The sequence below is a fragment of the Lygodium microphyllum genome, chromosome 27, assembly GCF_053477565.2.
Source record: "Lygodium microphyllum isolate KBCC chromosome 27, Lygodium_microphyllum_v1.1.10, whole genome shotgun sequence".
Classification (NCBI taxonomy): domain Eukaryota; kingdom Viridiplantae; phylum Streptophyta; class Polypodiopsida; order Schizaeales; family Lygodiaceae; genus Lygodium; species Lygodium microphyllum.
In genome coordinates, this window is record NC_141161.1 from 82,405,807 (window position 1) to 82,429,604 (window position 23,798).

The window sequence follows — 23,798 nt, forward strand, 5'->3', positions numbered from 1 at the left end:
CACTTACGCCTACGCTCATATGGGAGTGTCGGTGATCAGTAGGACACTGGGGCACTTTTTACTCTCGGTAGGAGAGGTTTTTTCCCCCAGACTTATAGTCTTATTTTCGTATGTGCTTATGTGCTTATGTTACACATTTATGGGCACTTACCGTGTGTCGAATGTGAACACCCCCTACAACCCTAAGGTTTAAGGGTTGTACTTTGTACTTTCATTCTACACTCTTTCAGTCTATTGGATTGGGTGTCGTGTTTCACTCTGTCTCTCACTCTCACACTGTCTACTATACTCTCAGCTGCACCTCGATCCTCTCACCCCCTCACATTTGGTATTAGAGCAGTCTGCAGTCTGCAGACTGTAGCCCCCGTCAGTTCTGCAGCCCCTGCCCGTTATGCCCCAGAGTTGCCAGTCTGCAGTCGATTGTCAGCTGGAGGCGCCACCTGTACCTGCGCAGCTTCCCTGCGCTGAGTAGCCAGCGCGCAGCTCCACGTCGTCAGCCCCAGCCGCCTGCACAGCTCCACCCGCCTGCCTGTGGCCAACGCCACCCGTCTGTAAGAACTGCAGCTCAAAAAGCTTGGGATACACGTGATGCAAAGGCCTTGTCGCTGATTGCTTTGGCAGTTCAGCGGTCCATCATCCCTCACATTCGTTCAGCATCTTCTTCACGAGATGCATGGCTGACTTTGGAGCATATGTTTGCAGGAAAGAATAAGACTCGAATCTCTTTCTTGAAGAAAGAGTTAGAGACTTTGAAGATGAATGAGGGTGATTCTATGCAGGATCACTTGAATAAGATTCAGGACTTGCGGAAGTAGCTCATGAATGTAGATGAGTACTTTTCGGATGCACAGTTGATATCCACCACCTTGAATTCCTTACCTCCTTCGTACTTGTCTTTTCATACTCAATTGAACCTCACCATGAGGATTGCCGAGCACCCACTCACTTTTATTCAGCTGGTTAGTTTGCTTCTAGAGGAGGAGCAAACAAGAAAAAATAGTGGTGTGGATGCTATAGTCTCTGAGCAGGCTTTTGTGGCAAGACAGAAAGGCAAAAACAGCAAGGTGAAAAATGCTCCACAGAGTTCTGGTACTTCTGGCACATCACAGAATCAGACACAAGGGGGGACGCAAGCTAAAAAGGGAAAATGTCATTATTGTAAGAAGCCAGGCCACTATATCACTGAGTGCAAGAAGCGCATTGCCAAAGAGAAGAAGGAGTCAAGAATGTCCGTTTCTACTACTCCTTCCACTGCTAGTGAGTCCGCGTCCTTTGTTGTAGACAGGGACTATTGTTTTTACACTTGCAGTTATGACATCTCTTGGGCTGATAGAGCACTTAGCTCTACAGAGGATGCTGACACTTGGTTCTTTGACAGTGGTGCTTCTAGACATATTACATCTCGCAGAGATTTGTTTGCTTCAATTAGTGCACCTCCCGTTGGGAAATCTGTACACTGTGCCAATAATGCATCATACCCTGTTCGTGATATTGGGGAGATTCAGCTCACAGCCATTGATGGCTCTATTCTCCGTCTGCAGGATGCTCTGTTTGTGCTTGGGATCAAGAAGAATTTGCTTTCTATTTCTTCTTTGGCACGTTGTGGTTTGCAGGTCACATTTGATGATGACCGTTGCATGGTTAGAGATAAAGAACGCATGACTCTGGTCTTGACAGGATCTTTGTGTCATGGTTTATATGAGTTGGATGCTCTTTCAGTAGATCAGTCGGCATACTTGACATCCACTCTTACTCCTGCTATGATACAGGCGGAGTTATGGCATGCTCGTTTGGGGCATGTAAACTTTGGCAGCTTGATGCTTTTGTAGTGTACTCAGATGCTGGATGGCTTACCTCTCTTGGAGAGACCTCCTGAACACTTATGCGAGGGATGCGTTTTGGGAAAAATGCATCGTTTCTCATTTCCCCGTGATGTTGCTTTCAGAGCAACAACTAGATTGCAGTTGGTGCATTCAGATGTTTGTGGGCCTATGCAAACAATGTCATTGGGCGGTTGATACTATTTTGTGACATTCATTGATGACTTTACACATTTTTGCTGGGTCTACTCTTTGAAAAAGAAGTCAGAAGTGCATGATACATTTTTTGGCTTTCAGTGCACTTGTTGAAAATCAATTTGGATGCAAAATTAAGACTCTCCGTTCGGACCGAGGGGGGGAATACATGTCCTCTATGCTGAATTCCTTTTTGAAGCAGAAAGGCATAGTCCATCAGTACACTACTGCCTATACTCCACAGCACAATGGGGTAGCAGAGAGGAAGAATCGGTCACTCATGGAGATGGCCAGATGTATGCTGAAGGCAAAGAGCTTGCCTCATAGTTTTTGGATGGAAGCAGTCATGTGTGCTTGCCATATTTTGAACAGATGGCCTACCAAAGCCTTGAAGACCATCACACCTTTTGAGGCTTGGAACAGCCGTAAACCTTCTGTTGGCCACTTCCGTACCTTTGGGTGTCTTGCCTATGCCCATATTCCACAGGTACTTAGAAAAAAGTTGGACAACAAGGCTGTTAAGTGCATTTTTATGGGATATAGCAGTGGGAGCAAAGACTAGAGACTCTATGATCCCGTTACAAAGAAGGTTTTTGTCAGCAGGGATGTTTTTGATGAAAAATCAGAATTATCCTTGGCTGGTTTGAACACATATCAGGCTGCCCGTGATGTTTTTGAAGGGCTGCTGCCCATTACTTTTGGTGATTCAGCTGGAGCTTCAAAAAATGAACCTAATGTTTAGCCAGCTGCTCCTATGGAAAGTGCAGAAATTCAGCCATTGGCTGATCGGAATATTCAGCATAATGCTGAAACTGAAATTCAGCAAGAGCTTGCACACAGTCAGGAAGCTAGACAGTTACCTAGATGGTATTTGCAGACTATGCAAGATAGTCCTTTGGATACACCTATGATTGGTCGTACTAGAAGGCAAACTCGTTTGCATGATTCAACACATACCATGGAGTTTGTTATGGCAGCAAGTACTTTTGATAATGAAGAGCATGAATGTTTTGAGGATGCACAACACAGTGTGCATTGGATGGTAGCAATGCAAGATGAATTAGATTCTATCACTAAGAATCGAACTTGGGATTTGGTGTCTTTGCCATTTGGGAAGAAAGCCATTGAAACGAAATGGGTCTACAAACTGAAAAGGAAAGTAGATGGATCCATTGATAAATACAAGGCACGGCTTGTAGCTAAAGGCTACGCACAGAAAAAGGGCATTGACTATGAGGAGACATTTGCTCCTACTTCCCGTATAACGACCATTAGGTCTATGATTGCTTTGGCTGCACATTATGGATGGACAGTGCATCAGCTAGATATCAAGACAGCATTTTTACATGGGGAACTTCAGGAGGAAGTTTATGTACAACAGCCCATTGGTTTTGCAGTTGAAGGCTCAGAACATTTGGTATGCAAGCTCAAAAAGGCACTATATGGTTTGAAACAAGCTCCTAGAGCTTGGTATGCAAAAATAGATGCTTTCTTGCTTGGTCAGGGGTTTCTAAACAACTCATTTGAGTCTACGCTTTACATATGTAAAGAAGGGGGATCTATGCTGATTATATGTCTTTATGTTGATGACCTTTTGCTCACTGGAACACATGCTGATCAGATTTCAGCATTCAAACAAAATTTGCAGCACACTTTTGACATGATGTCTGACTTGGGAGTTTTGCATTACTACTTGGGCATCCAGTTCATACATGATGCTCGAGATATTGGGCTATCACAGTCAAGGTATATTGGGCAGCTTCTTGAGAAGTTTGGCTTACAGGATTGCAAGCCAGTTTGTACCCCCATGGAACCTGGACTGAAACTGTCATTACATGATGACAGTGATTTGTTTGATATACATACATATGCTCCTGCAGTTGGTTGTCTTATCTACCTATGCAACACTAGGCCGGACATACAGTTTGCAGTTTCAGCTTTAAGCAGGTATATGCATCAGCCACGTATGTCACATTGGCAAGCTCTCAAGCGTGTTTTTCGTTACTTGCAGGGTACTCGATCTCTTGGGTTGCTTTATGCCAAGGGGGGACCACTGCAGTTACATGCTTACAGTGATTCTGATTGGGATGGTGATTATGATACACGTCACTCCACTAGTGGCAATTGTTTCTTTCTTGGCTCTTCTTGCATTTCTTGGCTTAGCAAGAAACAATCCACTGTTGCCACATCGTCATGTGAAGCTGAATACAAGGCAGCTTTCACTACCACACTTGAATGCGTATGGCTTAGACGTTTGCTAGCTGATCTGGATGTATCTGTTACGAAGCCTACTCCTTTGTTCACTGACAGTCAGAGTGCCATTGCAGTGGCACGGAACCCAGTGTTTCATGCCCGCACGAAACACATTGAGATCCATTATCACTTTGTCAGAGAGAGGCTACATGCAGGTGATATCAGCCTTGTCTATTGTCCTACCACTAGTAATGTGGCAGACATCTTCACCAAAGCTCTTCCTCGTGACAAATTTGAAGCATTTCGCGATGCTTTAAATTTGATATCCTTTGGTGGCGGATGATCCTTGTACTCTTGATCACTCTTCACTCCAGGGGGGTTTGTTGGGTATTTGACTCACGCCTCACTTACACCTACGCTCATATGGGAGTGTCGGTGATCAGTAGGACACTGGGGCACTTTTTACTCTCGGTAGGAGAGGTTTTTTCCCCCAGACTTATAGTCTTATTTTCGTATGTGCTTATGTTATACACTTATGGGCACTTACCATGTGTCGGGTGTGAACACCCCCTACAACCCTAAGGTTTAAGGGTTGTACTTTGTACTTTCATTCTATACTCTTTCAGTCTATTGGATTGGGTGTCGTGCTTCACTCTGTCTCTCTCACTCTCACACTGTCTACTGCACTCTCAGCTGCACCTCGATCCTCTCACCCCCTCACACAAGCAAGCCTTGCAAGCACTATTGCAACCACAAGCAATTTAAGTGGAGAAAAGAGAAGGGCAAGGGCAAAAACACTAATGATAGCAAAGATGAGAAAAAAGACAACCAATATGCAAAGAAGAGCATTGTGAATATAGAGAAAGTCAATGTAGTCAGTCACGAGAGAGACAATGGCAGTGATGTACTCTTTACTTCTTCTTTTAGTGCATAGTCACTGATTGCAAATTCTGATGGATGACATGCACACTTAGATTCTTGATTTAGGTGCTTCATTCCATGTGACACCACACCATGTGTCCACTTGGGGGACAACTACACATGTGACATTGCAAGGATTGGCAATGTGTAGTTGGCATTTCAATATGGTTCAATGTTCACCTTGCATAGTGTGAGGCATGTACCCCAGCTAAAGAAGAGCTTGATAAGCATAGGGCAACCAAATGATGAAGGCTATCACACCACTTTTAAGGATGGCAAATGGAAGCTATGTAAGGGATATAGACTTATTGCTAAAGGATCTAAGAGTGGCACTTTGTATCCATTACATATATCCAATGTGCATGGCCCTCTTGTCGCTATAACCGAGTAGCGAAGTGTGTCTTTGTGGCATGGCTAGTTGGGGCACATGAGTTGAACTAGAATGAAAGTATTTTCTTATTTGGATTATTTGCCATGTTTGAGGTATGTTGATTTTGACCATTGTGATCATTGTATATTTGGTAAGTCTACTCAAATGTCACATAAAAAGTCTCTTTCGTTGAAGTCTTCACCCTTAGAGTCGGTACATTCAAACGTATGTGAGCTGCCAAGGTTGTCTCCAGGGGGAAAGAAATATTTTATCATGTTTGTTGATGATGCCACATGCAAAGTAAGGGTTTATCTTGTCCGTCGTAAAGACGATGCATTAGATAGGTTAAAAATTTTCCTAGCACTTGCTGAAAATATAACTAGCAAGACATTAAAGTGCTTTTGCTCTAACCATGGTAGGGAATATGTATCAAAAGTCTTCCCGGCCTTTTGTGACAGCAAAGGGATAAAGAGGGAGCTCATTGCCCCTATTAAAATACACCCCAAAACGGTGTTGCAGAGAGTATGAATAGGACTACCATGTTGTCTCATGCTGCAATACCCCATGGATCTTGGGCAGAGGCTGTTATGACAGCCATACACTTGGTAAATCGGTCATCGAGCAGGTCTTTGGAGGGGAGAGTCCCTTGAGAAGTGTGGTCGGGCAAGCCACCTTTATATGCACACTCCAGAGTATTTGGCTACGAGGCATATATGCACATACACAAGGAACAATGCAACAAATTGGAGCCAAAGTCTTGTTCCGTTTGCCAAGTGAAATTTACTTTGTAGGATATGGTGACGAGGGTGAATGGAGTAAAGATTATGGGATCTCAAGAAAAGGAAAATTGTATGTGACAATGATGTTATCTTCCGGGAAAACCGCATGCATAAACAACACAAAAAGACTGAGGAAGTCAGAAGAGTTGTGTTCTAAGAAGAGATACCTATATAACAACAAAGAGTGCATGTTGTACAACAGCAAATACCTACTATAAATAACCCTAAAAATGCAACGAGCGGTGCTGAAATTGCTTAGCAAGAAGTTGCCCATGATATGCCACGGTTTCAACAAGAAAATGTGCCATTAGAACAGGCAACACAACATTCTGAACCATTTGAACAGCAAGTTGTTAATGCAGATTTGCAAGATGAACAGCCAATAAACACTAATCATTGGGTTTGTACATCGACCAAAAATACAAAAGAGCCAAATAGATTTGTTCCTGCTACAAATATTGTTGCTAATTATGTCATGTTGACATACTGTGGTAAACCCTCATGCTTCAAGGAAGCAATGAACAAAGAGGATAGCAAGAAATGGCATAAAGCTATGCTATCAGAGATGAAATCTCTAAAGAAGAATGGCACTTGGGATTTAATATATTTGCCAAAGGGGCAGAAAGTTCTACCATGCAAATGGGTTTACAAGATGAACGTCACTTCTTGTTCTGTAGTAACAGGTTAGGCACGGAGATTGAGTTAGACAATCATTACGCGTAGCGAGAGACAAAGAGAGTGAGATGGAGTAGAGTAGAGAGTGAGCACATTTTTTAGGTACAATAACCAGAGAGTACCTTTAGGTTTTTAGATAGATATATATGTGTAAGTACAATGTGCTAAGGGTGTGTTCACATCCGAGCACATTTAGAGGCACGAGGCCTTTATTTCCAATAACCTCCCACCTAAAGGCAATGTGCCTTAAGAGGAGAAACGAATCAGCTAAGTCTAGGTAGCACAACTCCTTTGTGCCTTTGAGGTATCTCATAATACCTTTCACTGCATCCCAATGCTTCTTGCTAGGGGTTGCCATGTATCTACTAACCACTCCCACTGCAAAGGCAATGTCAGGACGTGTAGCAACCATAGCATACATCAGACTGCCAACAGTTGAAGCATATGGTACCTTGGCCATTTCAGCCTTCTCATCATTAGATGTAGGGCTGTCCTGTGCACTAAGTTTCACATATGGAGGCAATGGAACCCCGATTGTTTTCCCCCCCTCCATATTGAAACGCTGCAAAACCTTGGAGATATACTCCTGCTGAGATAGATAGAGTAAGCATGTCGACCTATCTCTAAGTATTCGCATGCCAAGAATGTGATTTGCATCACCAGGATCTTTCATGTCAAAGCTACCATGAAGACTTTGCTTCAATGAATCCAAGGCATGAGTATCCCTGCCAGCAATCAACATGTCATCAACATACAAAACCAAGATAATCAGGCTGCAATCTGCTACCTTCTTGGTGTACAAGCAGTGATCCACTTGACTTCTATGAAAGCCTTGGGACTGCATGAATGTATCAAACTTATAATACCATTCTCTTGGTGCTTGTTTCAGCCCATACAAACTCATTTTGAGTTTACATACAATCTTTTCTTTCCCTTGTTCAACAAACCCTTCACGCTGCTACATATATATGTCCTCATACAGATCACTTTGTAAAAATGCAGTCTTTACATCCATCTGTATAAGCTCCATATCCTCAACTGCAACCAAGCCCAAAATGGTTCTCAATGTAATCATCTTGACTACAGGAGAGAAAATCTCATCAAAGTCAATTCCATGCTCCTGCTTGTACCCCTTTGCAACCAATCTTGCTTTGTACTTTACTTGGGTAAGGAACCAAAAGTGACCTTCATCTTGTAAATCCATTTGCATGGAAGTGTTTTTTGCCCCTTAGGCAACTGCACCAAGTCCCAAGTGTCATTTTTGTCAAGAAATTCCATCTCTGACAACATGATTTTATACCATTTCTTGCTGTCCTGTCTGTCCATTGCTTCCTTGAAGCAAGAAAGGTTCACCACAGTCTGTCAACATGACATAATCAGCCACATTGTTTGCACCAGGAACAAATTTGTTAGGTAGTCTAGTAGCCCTAGACGATCTCCTAACCCAATGATCACTGTTTGCTGGCTGTTCCTGCAAATTTCCATTTTCAGCATGCTGTCCTGGCATTTTAGTCTGCAAATCAGCATTAACAGCTTGCTGTCCTGGCTGTTCCTGCACATGTAGTGGCTCATTATCATGGGCAATAGCTGGCTGATCATTTCCAGCATCATTTCCTACATTTACAGGTTCATTTACAGCAGGTATTTGATGCTGTACAGCGGGCACATTTTGCTGTCCAAAAGGTATTTCTTCCCGAGATACAACCCTACGGACCTCCTCAGTCTTTTTTCCCGGAAGATAACGTCATTGCTGCGTACTACTTTTCTTTTCTTGGGATCCCACAATTTATACCCCATTTCACCCTCGTTACCATATCTTAGGAAAATGCATTTACAGGACTTTGGCTCAAGTTTGATGCGTTAATCCCCCCCCCCCCAAAAGACCTGTTTGGTGACCGATCAATTAAGTGAAGGGCTGTCATAACAGCCTCTGCCCAAAAACCATGGGGTAATGCAACATGAGACATCATTGTACGGACCTTATCCTGTATGATCCAATTCATACGCTCTGCAACTCCATTTTGGGGTGGATTATGAGGGCCCTCTTGGGCAAGCTAGTTGTACGCTGCCTCACACCAGGAGGGCAGACTTGGAAGGTCCTACTGCAGGAGGCTCTTCAAGATTGTAGACTGAGGCTTGGCCATGAGTGGAGGCCATCCCTCAGATGGATCTTCACGTCAGCCCAGATCACCCCCCCCCCCCCCCCCCAAGGATCACCTTTCCTACGTAGCTTACTCCGCCTATGGCACAGCCTCTATAAGGCCCTAATCCAGAGCCCCCCAGATTGTCAAGAGGAGATAGACTGTCAGCCGGTGACCTCGAACCCCCAAGCCAAAGATCGGGAAGGGGCACAGATTGGCGAGCGCCCCCACATCCACTAGGTTGGTTGGGAAGCTTGCCCGGCTTGCACCATCAAGACATGGCGGGAGGGGTACAGGATGGCGAACGAGGAGGTGTTGCAGCGAGTACCAGGCTGCCAGAGAGGAGTGGAGTTGAGGTGAAGGGAGATAGACGTAGCAATATCTCTGGAGTGGCTTGCTCCCCCGATACGAGTGCCGATAGAGCCTAGGGAGGTATGGGCCGCTAGGTTCTCACTAGCAGGCATTCCTCTACAGATGGCAGGTAGAGTGGGCGGCGCCCTGCAGGGAACTTTCTTCACTGTTCACGAGGAGGGGAGTTTGGAAAGGGCAACAAGATAAAGGACTAGTTGTCCTTTCATGGAGGAGGATTTGGGTGGTAGGCCTTCAGGGGAAGACATGGCGACTTGACCACTATGTTTTTTGGAAGGAGCTCACGGAGTGGCGCCTTTGGATCTAGGAGGGCAGACCACTTGATGAGCTGGAGTGGGATCTAGGAGAGTGGCTATGGCTAGCCACGACAGTCGCCAAGAAGCCACCGAGATTCTTGGAATACACTGCCAGGATTGGTAGACATGTACTAATGCGGGAGGAAATGGATTGGGTGCTGTCACGTAGCAAGCACCGGGCGGAGCACAGCATCATGGAGCCGTTCTGACGGACCTTTTGGTGCCGCCTATGGGATAGCTGGAGGCCGAGGAGGATATCATACTTCTTATGGTTGGTGGCACATGGAGGCTTGGCAGTGGGAAGTTGGCTTGCCCAAATGCAGGAGGGAGGTTGTAAGCGCTGCACACAAAAGCCTCTGGAAACCCCCAAGCACTGCCTTTGGTTATGTGAGGAGACGCAGCTCGTGCGGAGAGAAGCATGCCACCTCCTTTGCCGTATAACACCCAGCCTTGGATATATCTCATGGGGAGCTTTCTGTTGGCATGCAATCAGCCAGGGCCGGCACCTTCTGTATCAGGCTGGGATGCAAGACACGATATTCATCATCGAGACAGGGTCATGCGTAGTGGTCGGCTTGGAGGCACTATCCATCCGTCACGTACTGGAGCCCACAGCAGACTGCTTCGAGGTATGGGAGATCATAGGGAGTCTTACTGGATGGCATATCTGGAAGGCGCGGTGTCAGGAGACTTTCGGCGGAGAGAGACTTTCAGCACAAGCGACCTTAGTAGAGCTCTGGACCTCCATCATCCACTCCCTCCGCAGCTGTTGGGATCAGATGCACGGCGAGTCCAAGGCTCATCAGGGACTCCATAGTCATTTCATGCATACTTGGGGTGGCCAGGACCTGTTTTTTGTGATGCAGGCAAGCAGCCCCAGATGGCGATACACCTCCCCCCCACCCCACATAGCTTCTTGCCCCCAGACTTCCTTGAGAGGCTTGTATTCATGATGTATTTGTGACTTTGCATCAGCTCCAGCTAGTCTGTTGAGCATGAGCACTCCGTTATAATCAGTTTTTTTGAGTAATATAATCAGCCACATTTTATTTGCAAAAAAAAAGCCCGGGACAGCAGTTGCCAACTAGGCTCCAGTACAGCAGCAGAAGGCTGAAAATAGTTGCCAAATGGTAGAAAGCAATGGGCAGCAGCTCCCACTAAGATATCCTCTGCAAACGGGGTGTCGACAACAGAGAGAAGGTACCTACAAGCTGCAAAAACGAGATTAAGGCTGAGTGGTGGGCAGCTTGTCTATTTATAGATGGTTGGGTCTCTAGGATCACATTTCTTTTAATGAAAGTTTCGGCAATTTCACTAATCAAGCTTGTTTCGGAGCTGTTTTAAGTGGGAAATCAGCATGTAATGCATTTTTAGCTCAACAAAGAATTCTAGGGATGGTATGAATGCATGATGACTGTAACTCAGCCATATAACTTGCCAATAAACATGCTCCACCTTGAGATTGTAGGGCCTTTCTTGTTATTTGCACACCTAGCCACTTTTGTAGAGCATACTTAGGGTACTATCAGTGACGCCCACAATGATTATTCCTTTTCTTCCTATTTTATGTTTATGGATTCTAGGGATGAAACAAATGCATGATGGCTGTAATTAATCCGAGAAATTTGCAATCAACACACTCCCACTTGTGACTCCACTGGTTATCCCTCTTCCCCTATTATATAGCCCTTGGGCTTTTGTATATATTCTAGGTATCCCATGTAGCGTAGTTCTCTACTTATGTTCAGTGTGCTGTTTGCTTTTAACGACACCAGAGCCTTTCTTGTCTTTTTGACACCTAGCCAATTATGTAGAGCATATTAATGGTAATTATTGTAGTATTCTGCCCCACACTGGTTATCACTCATCACCCTATTTTATAACCCTTGGGATCTTGTGAATCTTCTAGTTATCCCATGAAGCATAGTTCTCTGCTTATGTTCAGTGTGCTGTTTGCTTTTAACTAATATAAAGGACTTTTGCTTTGAAAGGAAAAACATGCGTTACCACTAACCTAGGCATTTCCATTCCCAACAAAGGGACTGATTGGTGTTATAAGGCTAAATTTTTGCTCATTAGAACAAAAATATGTTTGCATTCTTCCTCCTCTCCCCATATTCTCATCCACAATTGAGAAATGCTACATGTCACTGACCTCAAGAATCCACCGTAAGGGGGCTCATAGACGGTCATTCAAAGGACCTCATACTGGATGCTAAGCCAAAAGTTATATCACTTCTTAAGGTCACAATTCTGTGACAAGAGTTGTACTGCTTTTATTACTTCATTAAACTAAAAGCTCAATTAATCCACATAAAATCCAAATAACAGGCACTATAAATATCACAACTGCCTTACCCGCAGCCCACAGTTGGTATCACACCAATATCACCACCAGGACCAATCCTCTTTCTGTAGAAATGCTTCAACTGATCGTACACAACAAAATTGATGGCACCATATGGAGCAACTCGCATCTGATTCCCAAAAAAAATTACAGAGAGTAATAATGGCATGCTAAAGATACAAGAAGGTGTTTAAAGGAGACAAGAAATTAAACATATGAATACCATGTTTGGGAGAATCCCTCGATAAAAACCCGGAAATCCACTGTTATGGAGTATGCTTTTACTGCACTCAATAACTCCATTCTGAGACCCAGCTGCATGAACCGTGAACAGAGTTCGAAGAGTGTCAACAGGATGTATGATAAGAGTGCCTGCCATCAAAGCAAGGGAGCCTAAAGCCACACGTTCCAATCTGCTTAAGTCAACCTTCTGAGTTCTCTTTAATAATAGCTCCTTTAATTTGTCATACACGACGAACTCCACAATCTGATACATTCAACAAGCATATGGCAAGCTCAAAGTTAACAAATAAAACACAGTGAAGAGGAAAAACAAAAGAGTACCCAAATCTTCAAGGGTTACTTGAAACAATAAAATATGAATATTTGAACATGTGTACTTCACCACATTTACTTTTGTTTTCTTAGCTCCAGTAGTTGATAAATATTCTGATAAATATTCAAGATAATCCAATGACGAAGATTCTACTCTAGTCAACTTGGCTACAATAGAATCAAGTCCTCTTAAGAAGGCACCTCAGAATCCTAGATCCCTGAACAGTTCAGACAAATATACCTCTACATGGCCAAAAATGCAGCATTCATCCTCTAAACCAATCCTATGAACCATAGAGACCAATCAGCCAAAGATGGATGAAAAAGGAGCAGAACAGCCTCTGAACAATTGACAAAACAAATTTTCACAAAAAATGAGCCTAAATAGCTGGAAAAGATGAGAAAATCAATGAACAACTTATCATTCAAATTTCTAAACACTTGAGAAGAAAATGGCCCTGGTGAGAATGAAAAGCTTGAAGAGATTTGGCTGAACTCTAGTCATGAAAGCCGATGCTCACGTAGCCTAATGATCTAGCTACGAACTCAGCACCGTCACGATGCTCGGCGCTACCCCCCCGCTCCGTCTGATCACGCCCGTCCCCCCCGTCTGGTTCACACCCTTCGCCTCCGCCTGCTCACGCCCACCCCTCGGAGGGGATCACGTCCCTTGCCCTGTCAGTTCGCATCCCCCAGATCACGGGCCGTTTTTTCTTCCGCCAGTTCGCCCCCTTCATTTGAGACATCTGTCCCCCACCTCTGGCCGCCCACGCGACTGGCCAGCTCGCCCGCTTGGCGCTTCCCCCCGCCCATCCAACCAGACCCACCAGCCTCAGCTCATCAAACCCACCAGCCTCGTTAGTAGGGTGCAGGTGAGCGTGCAACGCCCCCTCAGCAGAGAACTTCACAGCCCCCCGTCTGTCCCACCCGGCAGGACCGCAGCCCCCCACATCCTCCACCCGCGCCACAGACCGCCCCGTCTGAGTCCCCACAATCCCCGCACCCAGCTCAGGTGACCGCCCCATGACCCACCCCCCTCCTCCCACAGGAGGTGATGAGCCACACACCTACCTCCTCCGCGCACCAACAGTCTTCCCCCTCCCACACAGCCACCACCTTCCCAGGACAAGCACAGTTGTTGTCACACGAGTTCTTCCGCAGTGGCCCATGGTCCTACTTGAGAGTTGCGGAGCGTGGAGAGTTCCCACTACCTCTAGAGGTGGGGATCTTCGTGGTTCGTAAGTCAAGGGAGGGCAAGGTCCACCTACTAGCACCACCGGATTGACCAAACTACGCCTTTTGTCTTTAGGCCTCTCACTTAGGGGAATGGACGACCACACAGATTGAGGAGGAGTTGAAGAGTAAGGTGGCGGATCACATCTCCCAGTGGATAGGAGATGAAGGATTAGCATTGTTTGCACAACAGTGGCTTGGTTGCATGATGGACATTAACTAGTGGGCTAGTGCCGAGGTCCCACACTTGAGCATTATCTTTAGAGCCCCCCCACAGTGGAGAGCTCCGAGGGACCTGATCGAGTGGCCCCGGCACAAGCGACTCGTTTCTACCAGTGTACAGAGTCAGGTTTCTCAGCATGGCTGATAGATGCAGTGATAATGCCACCTGGTGCATCTATCACCCCTATGGTCCGACCGAGGGCCACCATGGGGGATTGGAGTTCACCGTCCAGACCGGCGGCAAAGCACACTTGCATGCCTCACAGTTTCTCCTCCTCATCAGCAGCATCCACACCAAATAGATACCCGTTCGGTCAGTCACAGGTTTCCCCATGAGCTTACACCTTGCATCTTGGAATGTGAATAGTCTCCACTACAGTGGGGCACGTGGTTCCAGGAAGTTGATTGTTCGGCAGGAGCTGCAACCTGCCCTTGCTGGATGGATTGACATCTTGCTTCTGCAGGAGCACAAGCTCACCCCCACTCAGGCCCAGCGGGTTGGGAAAGTACTTCTAGGCAGCTCGCACACGTACTAGGAGCACGCTATAGGTGCCCACGGTAGAAGTGGAGGCGTATGCACCTCTATTGGCCCGAGTCTCACCGCCTGTGTACGAGATCACGGGACAATAGTGGCAAGAAGGGTTCTATGGATCAGACTGGATATTGGGGACTCTTGCATTGGAGTCCTCAATGTCTATGCCCCTAGGGAGGTTAGGGCACACAGCAGGTTCTGGGTGGAGATCGCAGATTAACTCCCAAAGGTGGACTCTTGGATCGTTGGAGGAGATTTCAACAACTTGGAGGCTTTGGAGGACCAGCAGGGTAGAGGCAAAAACTACCAGGGCATGGTTGGGGAAGAGCAGAAGGCATGGGAGGTCTTTTTGCTTGCAGTCGGAGCACATGATGCGTGGAGAGACCCTGCCTTCCACAAGAGGGAGAGGTCGTTGGACTTCTCTTGGGGATACACGCGGCTAGGTGGAGTCTTGTTGGAGCAGCTCGATAGGTTTTATGTGGGAGAGTGGGGAGACTCTCATGAAGGGAGAAGGTGACGAGACAGATAGAGAAGATTTGGACCAGAGAGTGGGACAGGAGGGACCGCATAGCAGAAGAAGTTGTAGAGGTCCTAGCCGAGTCGAGCAGAATCTGCCAAGAGACAGCCATACAGACCAGGCAGTAGTGCTAGGAGGAGAAGAGAGCACTCCGGCGGGACCTTGCACCCACGCAGATATAATTGCAGGAGGCACCAAGGGATCCCACTCTCCACGCGCAGGAGGTGCGTGTGCGAACAGCCGTTGCTGGCCTAGAAGACAGGCGCTCGGAGTTCTCTTTCCGAACCTCAGTAGCCTTCTGGGCACAGAAGGGGGACACGATGTGCACGGAGTTCTTCCAGGTGCACCAGCCCCACACCGCAGGAGAGTAGATACGCAACCTTCGGGATCAGTATAGGAGGACCCATTCTAGCCCAGACGAGGTGATGGAGATTGCCACCAACTATTACATGCACCTTTTCCAACAAGAGGGTTTCAGCTAGAGAGCAGAGATGTAGACAGTAGGTATGGGATCACATCCCATCCCTCGTCACAAAGGAGATGGGATGCTCCCTTCTAGCCCCCTTTACAAAGAAGGAATTAGAGGAGGCTTTTCATACACAGGATGGGCAGAAATGCCCGGGGGAGGATGACCTCTCTAAGGCCTTCTTCACTACCTACTGGGAAGTGGTGAAGAACCCCCTATTGAGGGCCTTCCAGATGATTTTCACTTTAGAACAAATGCCAAGAGTCTCTCAGCAAGCCTCATTAGTCTTCTCGCCAAAGGGGAAAACCAATTGGAGCTCTCCCAGTGGAGGTCGATCATCTTATTGCCAGTGGCCTATAAGGCACTAGCAAAGATGATTGGTAGGCGACTACGCCCGTGCTTCCAGATATCATCCATGACACAGACAGGCTTTGTCCAGGATAGGAGCATCCTTGACAATGTATTTACCTTCTTTGAGGCGGCAGAGTGGGCTCAGCACAATGGGCAAAGACTGGTCGTACTACTCTTGGATTTCGAGAAAGCTTATGACAGGGTGGACTGGGATTTTCTAGAGGGCACCATGGTGAGGTTGGGATTCCCCCAGGGTTGGATTCATGGGGTCTCTGCCCAGTACAGATCGGCCACCAGCAAAGTGCTCATAGGCGAAAGGGCTGCCCCCTGGCCCCATACCTATTTCTACTCTTCGCAGAGGCGATGTCTCACTTCCTTAGGTCACGTGTGAGTGGATTACGTGGCTTCTGACTTCCAGTGAGAGAGAAGATTGAGTTGCTAGACTCAGAGTACCCAGATGATACAACCCTCTAAATAGAGGACGATGAGTTGATGCTGGAGAGAGTGAGGCTGGCTCTTGACATGTTTTGCTCTGCAACGGGAGCAAAAATCAACTAGTGAAAGTCGGTTGGTTTCCTCACAGACCCGAACTCTAGTACGGAGTGGGGCGTCCACCTCGGATTCATATAGGTGAGTAGAGGGCAGATTGTCCGGTACCTAGGGTTCCAGGTGGGACTCAACATCACTCTTGCCCAGGAGTTTCTTCCTGTCCTGGATTCTATTCGGAGAAAACTGACCTACTTGAGCACGGTTCACCTCTCACTAGCCGGCGAACGAGCCCTAGTGATTAACCACGTCCTAGCAATAGCCTCGTACATTGCTTTGTGTTGGTGCTTTTTCTCATCGTGCGTAGTGCAGCTTCGCCGCCTAGTACGGAACTTCCTCTGGTCAGGGTCTGATGGTTCCAGGGATTCCAGGGCCAAGGTGGCGTGAGCGACCATCATACGACATAGGTCAGAGGGAGGGCTTGGGATCATCAACCTAGAGTATCAGAGTATGGCCCTCTTGGGCAAGGTAGTTGTCCGCGGTCTCACACCAAGCGAGCCGACTTGGAAGGTCCTATTGTAGGAGGGCCTTCAAGACTATAGACCAAGGCTTGGCGGGGAGTGGAGGCCGTCCCTGAGATGGATCTTCACGTTTGCCCAGATCACCCCCCCCCCCCCCCCCCCCCCAAGATTACCTTTTCTGCGTAGCTTACTCCTCATGTGGCAAGGCCTCCGAAAGGCCCTAATCCAGAGGCCCCCAAGTTGCCAGGAGGAAATAGACCGTCAGCCGGTGATCTGGAACCCCCAGGTCAAAGATCAGGAAGGGGCACAGATAGGTGAACGCCTCCACATCCAGTGGGCTGGGTGGGAGGCCTCGGCCCGGCCTGTACCATCAGGACATAGCGAGAGGTGTACAGGATGGAGGACGAGGTGTTGCAGTGAGTATCAGGCCTGCCAGAGAGGAGTGGAGGTGAGGAGAAGGGAGATAGACGCAGCAATACCTCCGGAGTTGCTTACTCCCCCGATACGTGAGCCGATAGAGCCCGAGGAGGTATGGGCAGCTAGGTTTTCACCAGGAAGCATCCCCCTTCACGTGGCAGGTACAGTGGGTGGCGCCCCACAAGGGACTTTCTTCATCATTTAGGAGGGGGGACATCTGGCCCTTGACAGAGGGTAGCAGGATGAGGGGATTGCTGCCCTTTTGTGGAGGAGGATTCGGGTGGTGGGCCTTCAGGGGAAGACATGGAGACTGGACCCCTATGTTTTTTGGCAGGAGCTCAAGGAGTGGCGCCTTTGAATCTGGGAGGACAAACCACTTGATGAGCTGGAGTGGGATCCAGGAGAGTGGCTATGGCCGGCCTCTTCGATCGCCAAGAAGCCACCCAGGTTCCTAGAGTACACTACCAGGATAGGCAGACGTACTGATGCAAGACGAGATGGACTGGGCGCCGTCACGTAGAGACACTGGGCGGATCACAGCATCATAGAGTCCTTCTGACGGACAATTTGGCGCCGCCTATGGGATAGCTGGAGGCCGAGGAGGGTGTTGTACTTCTTATGGCTGGTGGCACATGGAGGCTTGGCGGTGGGAAGTTGGCTTGCCCAGATGCAGAAGGAGGGAGATTGTGAGCGCTGCACACAGCAGCCTCTGGAAACCCCAAAGCACTGCCTTTGGTCATGTGAGGAGGCACAGCTCGTGTGGAGAGGAGCATGCCGCATCCTTGGTCGTATCGCACACAACCTTGGATATATCTCATGGGGAGCTTTTTGTTGGCAGGCAGTCAGCCAGGGCCGTCACCTTTTGTATGAGGCGGGGATGCAAGACACAATATTCATTATCGAGGCAGGGTCGTGCGCAGTGGTTGGTTTGGAGGCTCTACCCATCCGCCAGGTACTAGAGCCCACAGCAGTCTGCTCCGAGGTATGGGAGATCATAGGTAGTCTTACTGGATGGCATATCTGGAAGGCACGGTGTCAGGAGGCCTTCGGCAGAGAGAGATTTTCAGCACATGCGACCTTAGCAGAGTTCCGGACCTCCATCATCCACTCCCTCCGCGGCCGATGGGACCAGGTGCAGGGCGAGTCGAGGGCTCGTCAGGAGCTCCGAGGTCACTTCATGCGCAGTTGGGGCGGTCAGGGTCTATTCTTCGTGATGCAGGCAGGCAGCCCTAGTTGCAATATAACCCCCCCCCCCCCCCCCCCCCCTCCCAATGGCTTCTTGCCCCCATCCTCCCTAGACTGCCTTGAGAAGCTTGTATACATGATGTATTAGTTACTTTGCATCAGCTCCAGCTAGTCTGTTGAGCATGAGCACTCTATTGTAATCAGTTTTTTGAGTAATATAATCAGCCACATTTTACTTGCAAAAAAAAGAAAGAAAGCCGTTGCTCATCTGACTATGATGCCTCCCTGGTGTAAGCAGCTCCTCCCTTTCAGTCAGGCATGCTGTCTCCCACCCTGCACTCAGCCTTCCAGCAGCCCTTAGCCATTCCGGTGGTCACAGCTTTCCTTTACTTCTCCCTGCCTGCACCTGCCTACAGCCTGCCCACCACACCTTCCTTCCCCACCTGTGAGCTGCTTCTAGCTCCTTCCCAGTATTCCTGCATTTGTCCCCCTTGACCCAGCACTGCCACGCTCCTGCCCTCAATCTTTTGCTCTCATCCCATATTACATCCTCTTTCATGGCTTCTTAATCTGCCCTACTAGCAACCTTATTCCAAGCTTCATCAATCGCCCCCGCCCTTTTCTTTAATAGAGTTGATCAATTATGGACTCTGCCCAATGTAATTTGTGTGATGTGGACACTTACTAAAGTGTCAAAGTAGTGTGTCTAGGACTTTAAAAGTAGAACACTAGATTCTAAAGTTACATTAACTCTATTTGAGTTAGGGATAGGTCTAACTTACTTAAGACCTTAAGGGCCATCTCGTGGGGTATGCATTTATGCCCTTTGATCTATGATCCAGATTCCCTAGGCATTTAAATTGTCATTAAATGCAGTTGTTGCCCCTAGGACAAGTGACACTAGGGTTAGGGTTTATTTTAGAGTTTCCTATGACGGTTAAGCCATTAGTGTTTCATTTTTTATTATTTAAAGACACTTTGCGCCTCATTTGCACAAGTGTGGCATTATTCAATGTGATCGCCTTGAGTGTTGTACTCTCTCTCACTCATTAATACATTGCTTCTCATTCATGATCGAGTATCATTATGCATTGATTAATTCTTTCATTCTCATTCACTTTCTATTAAATAAATCACACAGCTGCTCCATGCTAGGGCCTACAATGGTATGAGAGCCACTTTTCTTCATCGCCCTCGCCATCACTCACAATCATTGCCTTGCAGCCATTGCCATTGAGTGCCACACTTCAGCCGGCATCTACTACTCGAAGCCATTGCCATCATGCCTGCTTTCATTGCATTGGTTTTTATCGCCCCGACTAGTGGTCCCAATGCTCACACGTCACCGTGCTTCCATTATCTTCTCCAATTAGTCTCTTTAGCATACAAGTGTCCTTGCCAACAAGCTTGAGCATTGCCATCAACTAACCTACTGGTTGCCTCCCTGATCACACCTTCCTCTCAACTCCGCCCTGCCTCATCATTGCCTCGCACACATTAGTCGTTGCCTTTGAATTGCTTGTTCAAAAGCTGCCGACCATGAGCCTGCAGATACGTGACAATTTGCCACATCAGATTCATGGACACATTGCTGGTCGCCAGCCCACCTCGACAGCTGGTGCCTTTCTGCTGATCTGCCACCCCTTTGCTAACAGCAACTCGTCAGCATGTAGACTGTGTTGAGCTGATAGACCTACCATGCCAGATGTGCCGCTTGATCACTATTATTCCTGCCGCTACATCACCAACAAGCGCCCAATCACACAAGGTCTATTAAACAAAGACATTTAATTACATCATTTATTCTAGCAAGCCTTTGTTCCTACCCACTGCCCTTCTTAAGCATAATTGGGCCAAAATTTGGGGTTTTTACATATATCTCCCAATTTCTCTTCAATCTCAAAATACAACTTGGGGGATTCCATCAAATTCACGAATTTCATTTTTTGCAAAAAAAATGTGGCTATATTACTCAAAGAAATTGATTACAACGTATGCTCGACAGACTAGCTGGAGTTGCAACACAAATACATCATGATTACAAGCCTCTCAGGGTGGTTTGGGGGGGATGGGGGCAAGAAGCCATCGCGTCACGTCGTGTCGTGTCATGGGGGGGGATGTCATGTTATGTTGGGAAGGGGGGCGCGTCCCGTCGCGTCGTGTCATTGGGGGGGGGGGGGGGGGGGCGGCATGTTATGTTGGGGAGGGGGAGGGTATCGTCATGTCATGGGGGGTATATCGCCATTTGGGGCTGCCTGCCTGCATCATGAAAAACAGGTCCTGGCCGCCCTAGGTATGCATAAAGTGGCCACGGAGCTCCTGACGAACCCTAGACTCGCCCTGCACCTGATCCCAACAGCCGCGGAGGGAGTGGATGATGGAGGTCCATAACTCAGCTAGGGTTGCATGTACTGAAAGTCTCTCTCCGCCCAAACTCTCCTGACACCGCGCCTTCCAAATATGCCATCCAATAAGACTCCCTATGATCTCCCATACCTCAGAGCGGTCTGTTGTGGGCTCCAGTACCTAGCGGATGCGTAGAGCCTCCAACCCGACCACTGCGCACGATCCTGCCTCAATGATGAATATCCTGTCCTGCATCCCGGGCTCATACAGAAGGTGATGGCCCTCGCTGACTGCCTGCCAACAGAAGGCGCCCCATGAGATATATCCAAGGTTGGGTGTTGTACGGCGGAGGATACGGCATGCTCCTCTCCACACCAGTTGTGCCTCCTCACATGACCAAAGGCAGTGCTTTGGGGTTTCCAGAGGGTGCTGTGCGCAACGCTTACAACCTCTCTCCTTTTGCATCTGGGTAAGCCAGCTTCCCACCGCCAAGCCTCCATGTACCACCAACCATAAGAAGTACGATACCCTCTTTGGCCTCCAGCTATCCCATAGGCGGCACTAGAAGGTCCGTCGGAATAGCTCCGTGATGCTATGTTCTGCCCAGTGCCTGCTACGTGACGGTGCCCAATCCATATCCTCCTGCATGAGTACGTGTCTGCCAATCCTAGCAGTGTACTCTAGGAACCTGGGTGGCTTTGTGGTGACTGCAGTGGTTGGCCATAGCCACTCTCTTGGATTCCACTCCAACTCATCAAGTGGTCTGCCCTCCCAAATCCAAAGGCGCCACTCTGTGAGCTCCTTCCAGAAAACATAGGGGTCCAATCGCCATGTCAAGGGTCAAATGCCCCCCCTCCTCGTGCTGCCCTCTGTCAAGGGTCAGACGCCCCCCTCTTGAACGGTGAAGAAAGTCCCTTGCGGGGCGCCACCCACTCTACCTGCTACCTGTAGGGGACACCTGCTGGTGAAAACCTGGCGGCCCATACCTCCCTAGGCTCTATCGGCACTCGTATCGGGGGAGCAAGCCACTCCGGAGGTATTGCTGCGTCTATCTCCCTTCGTCTCAACTCCACTCCTCTCGCCATGTCCTGATGTTACGAGCCGGGCCGGCCTCCCAACCAGCCCACTGGATGTGGAGGCACTCACCAATCTGTGCCCTTTCCCGATCTTTGACTTGGGGGTTCCAAATCACCGGCCGACAGTCTATCTCCTCTTGGCAGCCTGGGGGGCTCTGAATTAGGGACTTGCGGAGGCCCTGCCACACGCGGAGTAAGCTGCATAGGAAAGGTGATCTGGGGAGGGGGGGTGATTTGGGCTGAAGTGAAGATCCATCTTAAGGACGGCCTCCACTCACCGCCAAGCCTCGGTCTACAATCCTGAAGACCCTCCTGCAATAGAACCTTCCAGGTTTGCCCTCCCGGTGTGAGACTGCGCACAACTAGCTTGCCCAAGAGGGCCTTGCTCTGAAACTCTAGGTCTATGATCCCAAGCCCTCCCTTTGACCGATACCGTATGATGGTCGCCCATGCCGGCATACCTTGGCCCGGGAATCCCCGGAGCCGTCTGACTCGGACCAAACGAAGTTCCGCACTTAGGCGGCAAAGCTGCACTACGTAGGATGAGGAAAAGTACCAACACAAGGCAATGTACCAGACCGTCGCTAGGAGGACCGGCTAGTGAGAGGCGAGCCGTGCTCCAGTAAGTCAGCTTCCTCCGAATAGAATCGAGGACTGGAAGAAATTGCTGGGTGGTAGTGATGTCGAGTCCCATCTGGAACCCTAGGTACCGGACGGTCTGTCCTCTGCTCACCCATCTGAATCCTAGGTAGACGCCCCACTCCATGCTAGAGTCCGGGTCTGTGAGGAAACCAACCGATTTTTGCCAATTGATTTTCGCTCCCGCTGCCGAACAGAACACCTCAAGAGCCAACCTCACTCTCTCCAACATCAACTCATCGTCCTCTATGTAGAGTGTTGTATCATCTGCATATTCTGAGTCTAGCAACTCAGTCTCCTCTCTCACGGGAAGTCGGAGGCCACGTAATCTGCTCGTATGGGACCTGAGGAAGTAAGACATCGCCTCTGCAAAGAGTAGAAACAGGTACCGGGCCAAGGGGCAGCCCTGCCGGACCGATCTCTCCTACCCAAACTCCTCCCCTCACCTACCACCTATGAGAACCCTGCTGGTGGCCGATCTGTAAAGTGCGGCAACCCCGCAAATCCAAGCCTGGGGGAAACCCAACCTTACCATGGTGCCCTCTAGGAAATCCCAATCCACCTTATCATAAGCTTTCTTGAAATCCAAGAGTAGTATGGCCAGTCTCTGCCCACTGTGCTAGGCCCACTCTATCGCCTCAAAGAAGGCGAATACATTGTCTAGGATACTCCTATCCTGGACAAAGCCTGTCTGTGTATCATGGATGATATCTGGCAGCACGCGGCGTAGTCGCCTACCAATCATCTTTGCCAGTGCCTTATAGGCCACTGATAGCAAGGTGATTGGTCTCCATTGGGAAAGCTCCAATCGGTCTCCCCCTTTTGGGAGAAGACTGATGAGGCCTTCCGAAAGGCTCCCTGGCATCTGTCCTGAAGTGAAGATCTCTTGGAAGGCCATCAGTAGGGAGTCCTTCACCACTTTCCAGTAGGTAGTAAAGAAGGCCTTAGAGAGGCCATCCTCTCTTGGGCATTTCTACCCTTCTTGTGTATGGAAAGCCTCCTCTAGTTCCTTCTCTGTGAAGGGGGACTAGGAGGGGATGTCCCATCTCCTCTGTGACAAGGGACGGGATGTGATCCCAGACCTGTTGCCTACATCGCCGTCCTCTAGCTGAGGCTGTCTCTTGTCGGAAAAGGCACCTGTAGTAA

At 48.4% G+C, this 23,798-nt stretch overlaps 1 protein-coding gene across 5 annotated transcripts in view; it reads right to left on the reverse strand.

Annotated features, from left to right (window-relative positions):
• The window catches only part of LOC148012532 (uncharacterized), a 216,390-nt gene that overhangs the window by 26,480 nt on the left and 166,112 nt on the right, over positions 1-23,798 (reverse strand). For all 5 annotated transcript variants that reach the window (XR_015689048.1, XR_015689047.1, XM_087669059.1 and 2 more), the window contains exons 10-11: positions 12,330-12,593; positions 12,118-12,236 (exon numbers count right to left, since the gene is read on the reverse strand). Coding sequence is in view for 3 of the 5 variants with exons in the window: in XM_087669059.1 (XP_087525185.1) it covers positions 12,118-12,236; positions 12,330-12,593 (383 nt within the window). In the remaining 2 variants the exon portion in view is untranslated. The remainder of the gene's footprint in view (positions 1-12,117; positions 12,237-12,329; positions 12,594-23,798) is intronic.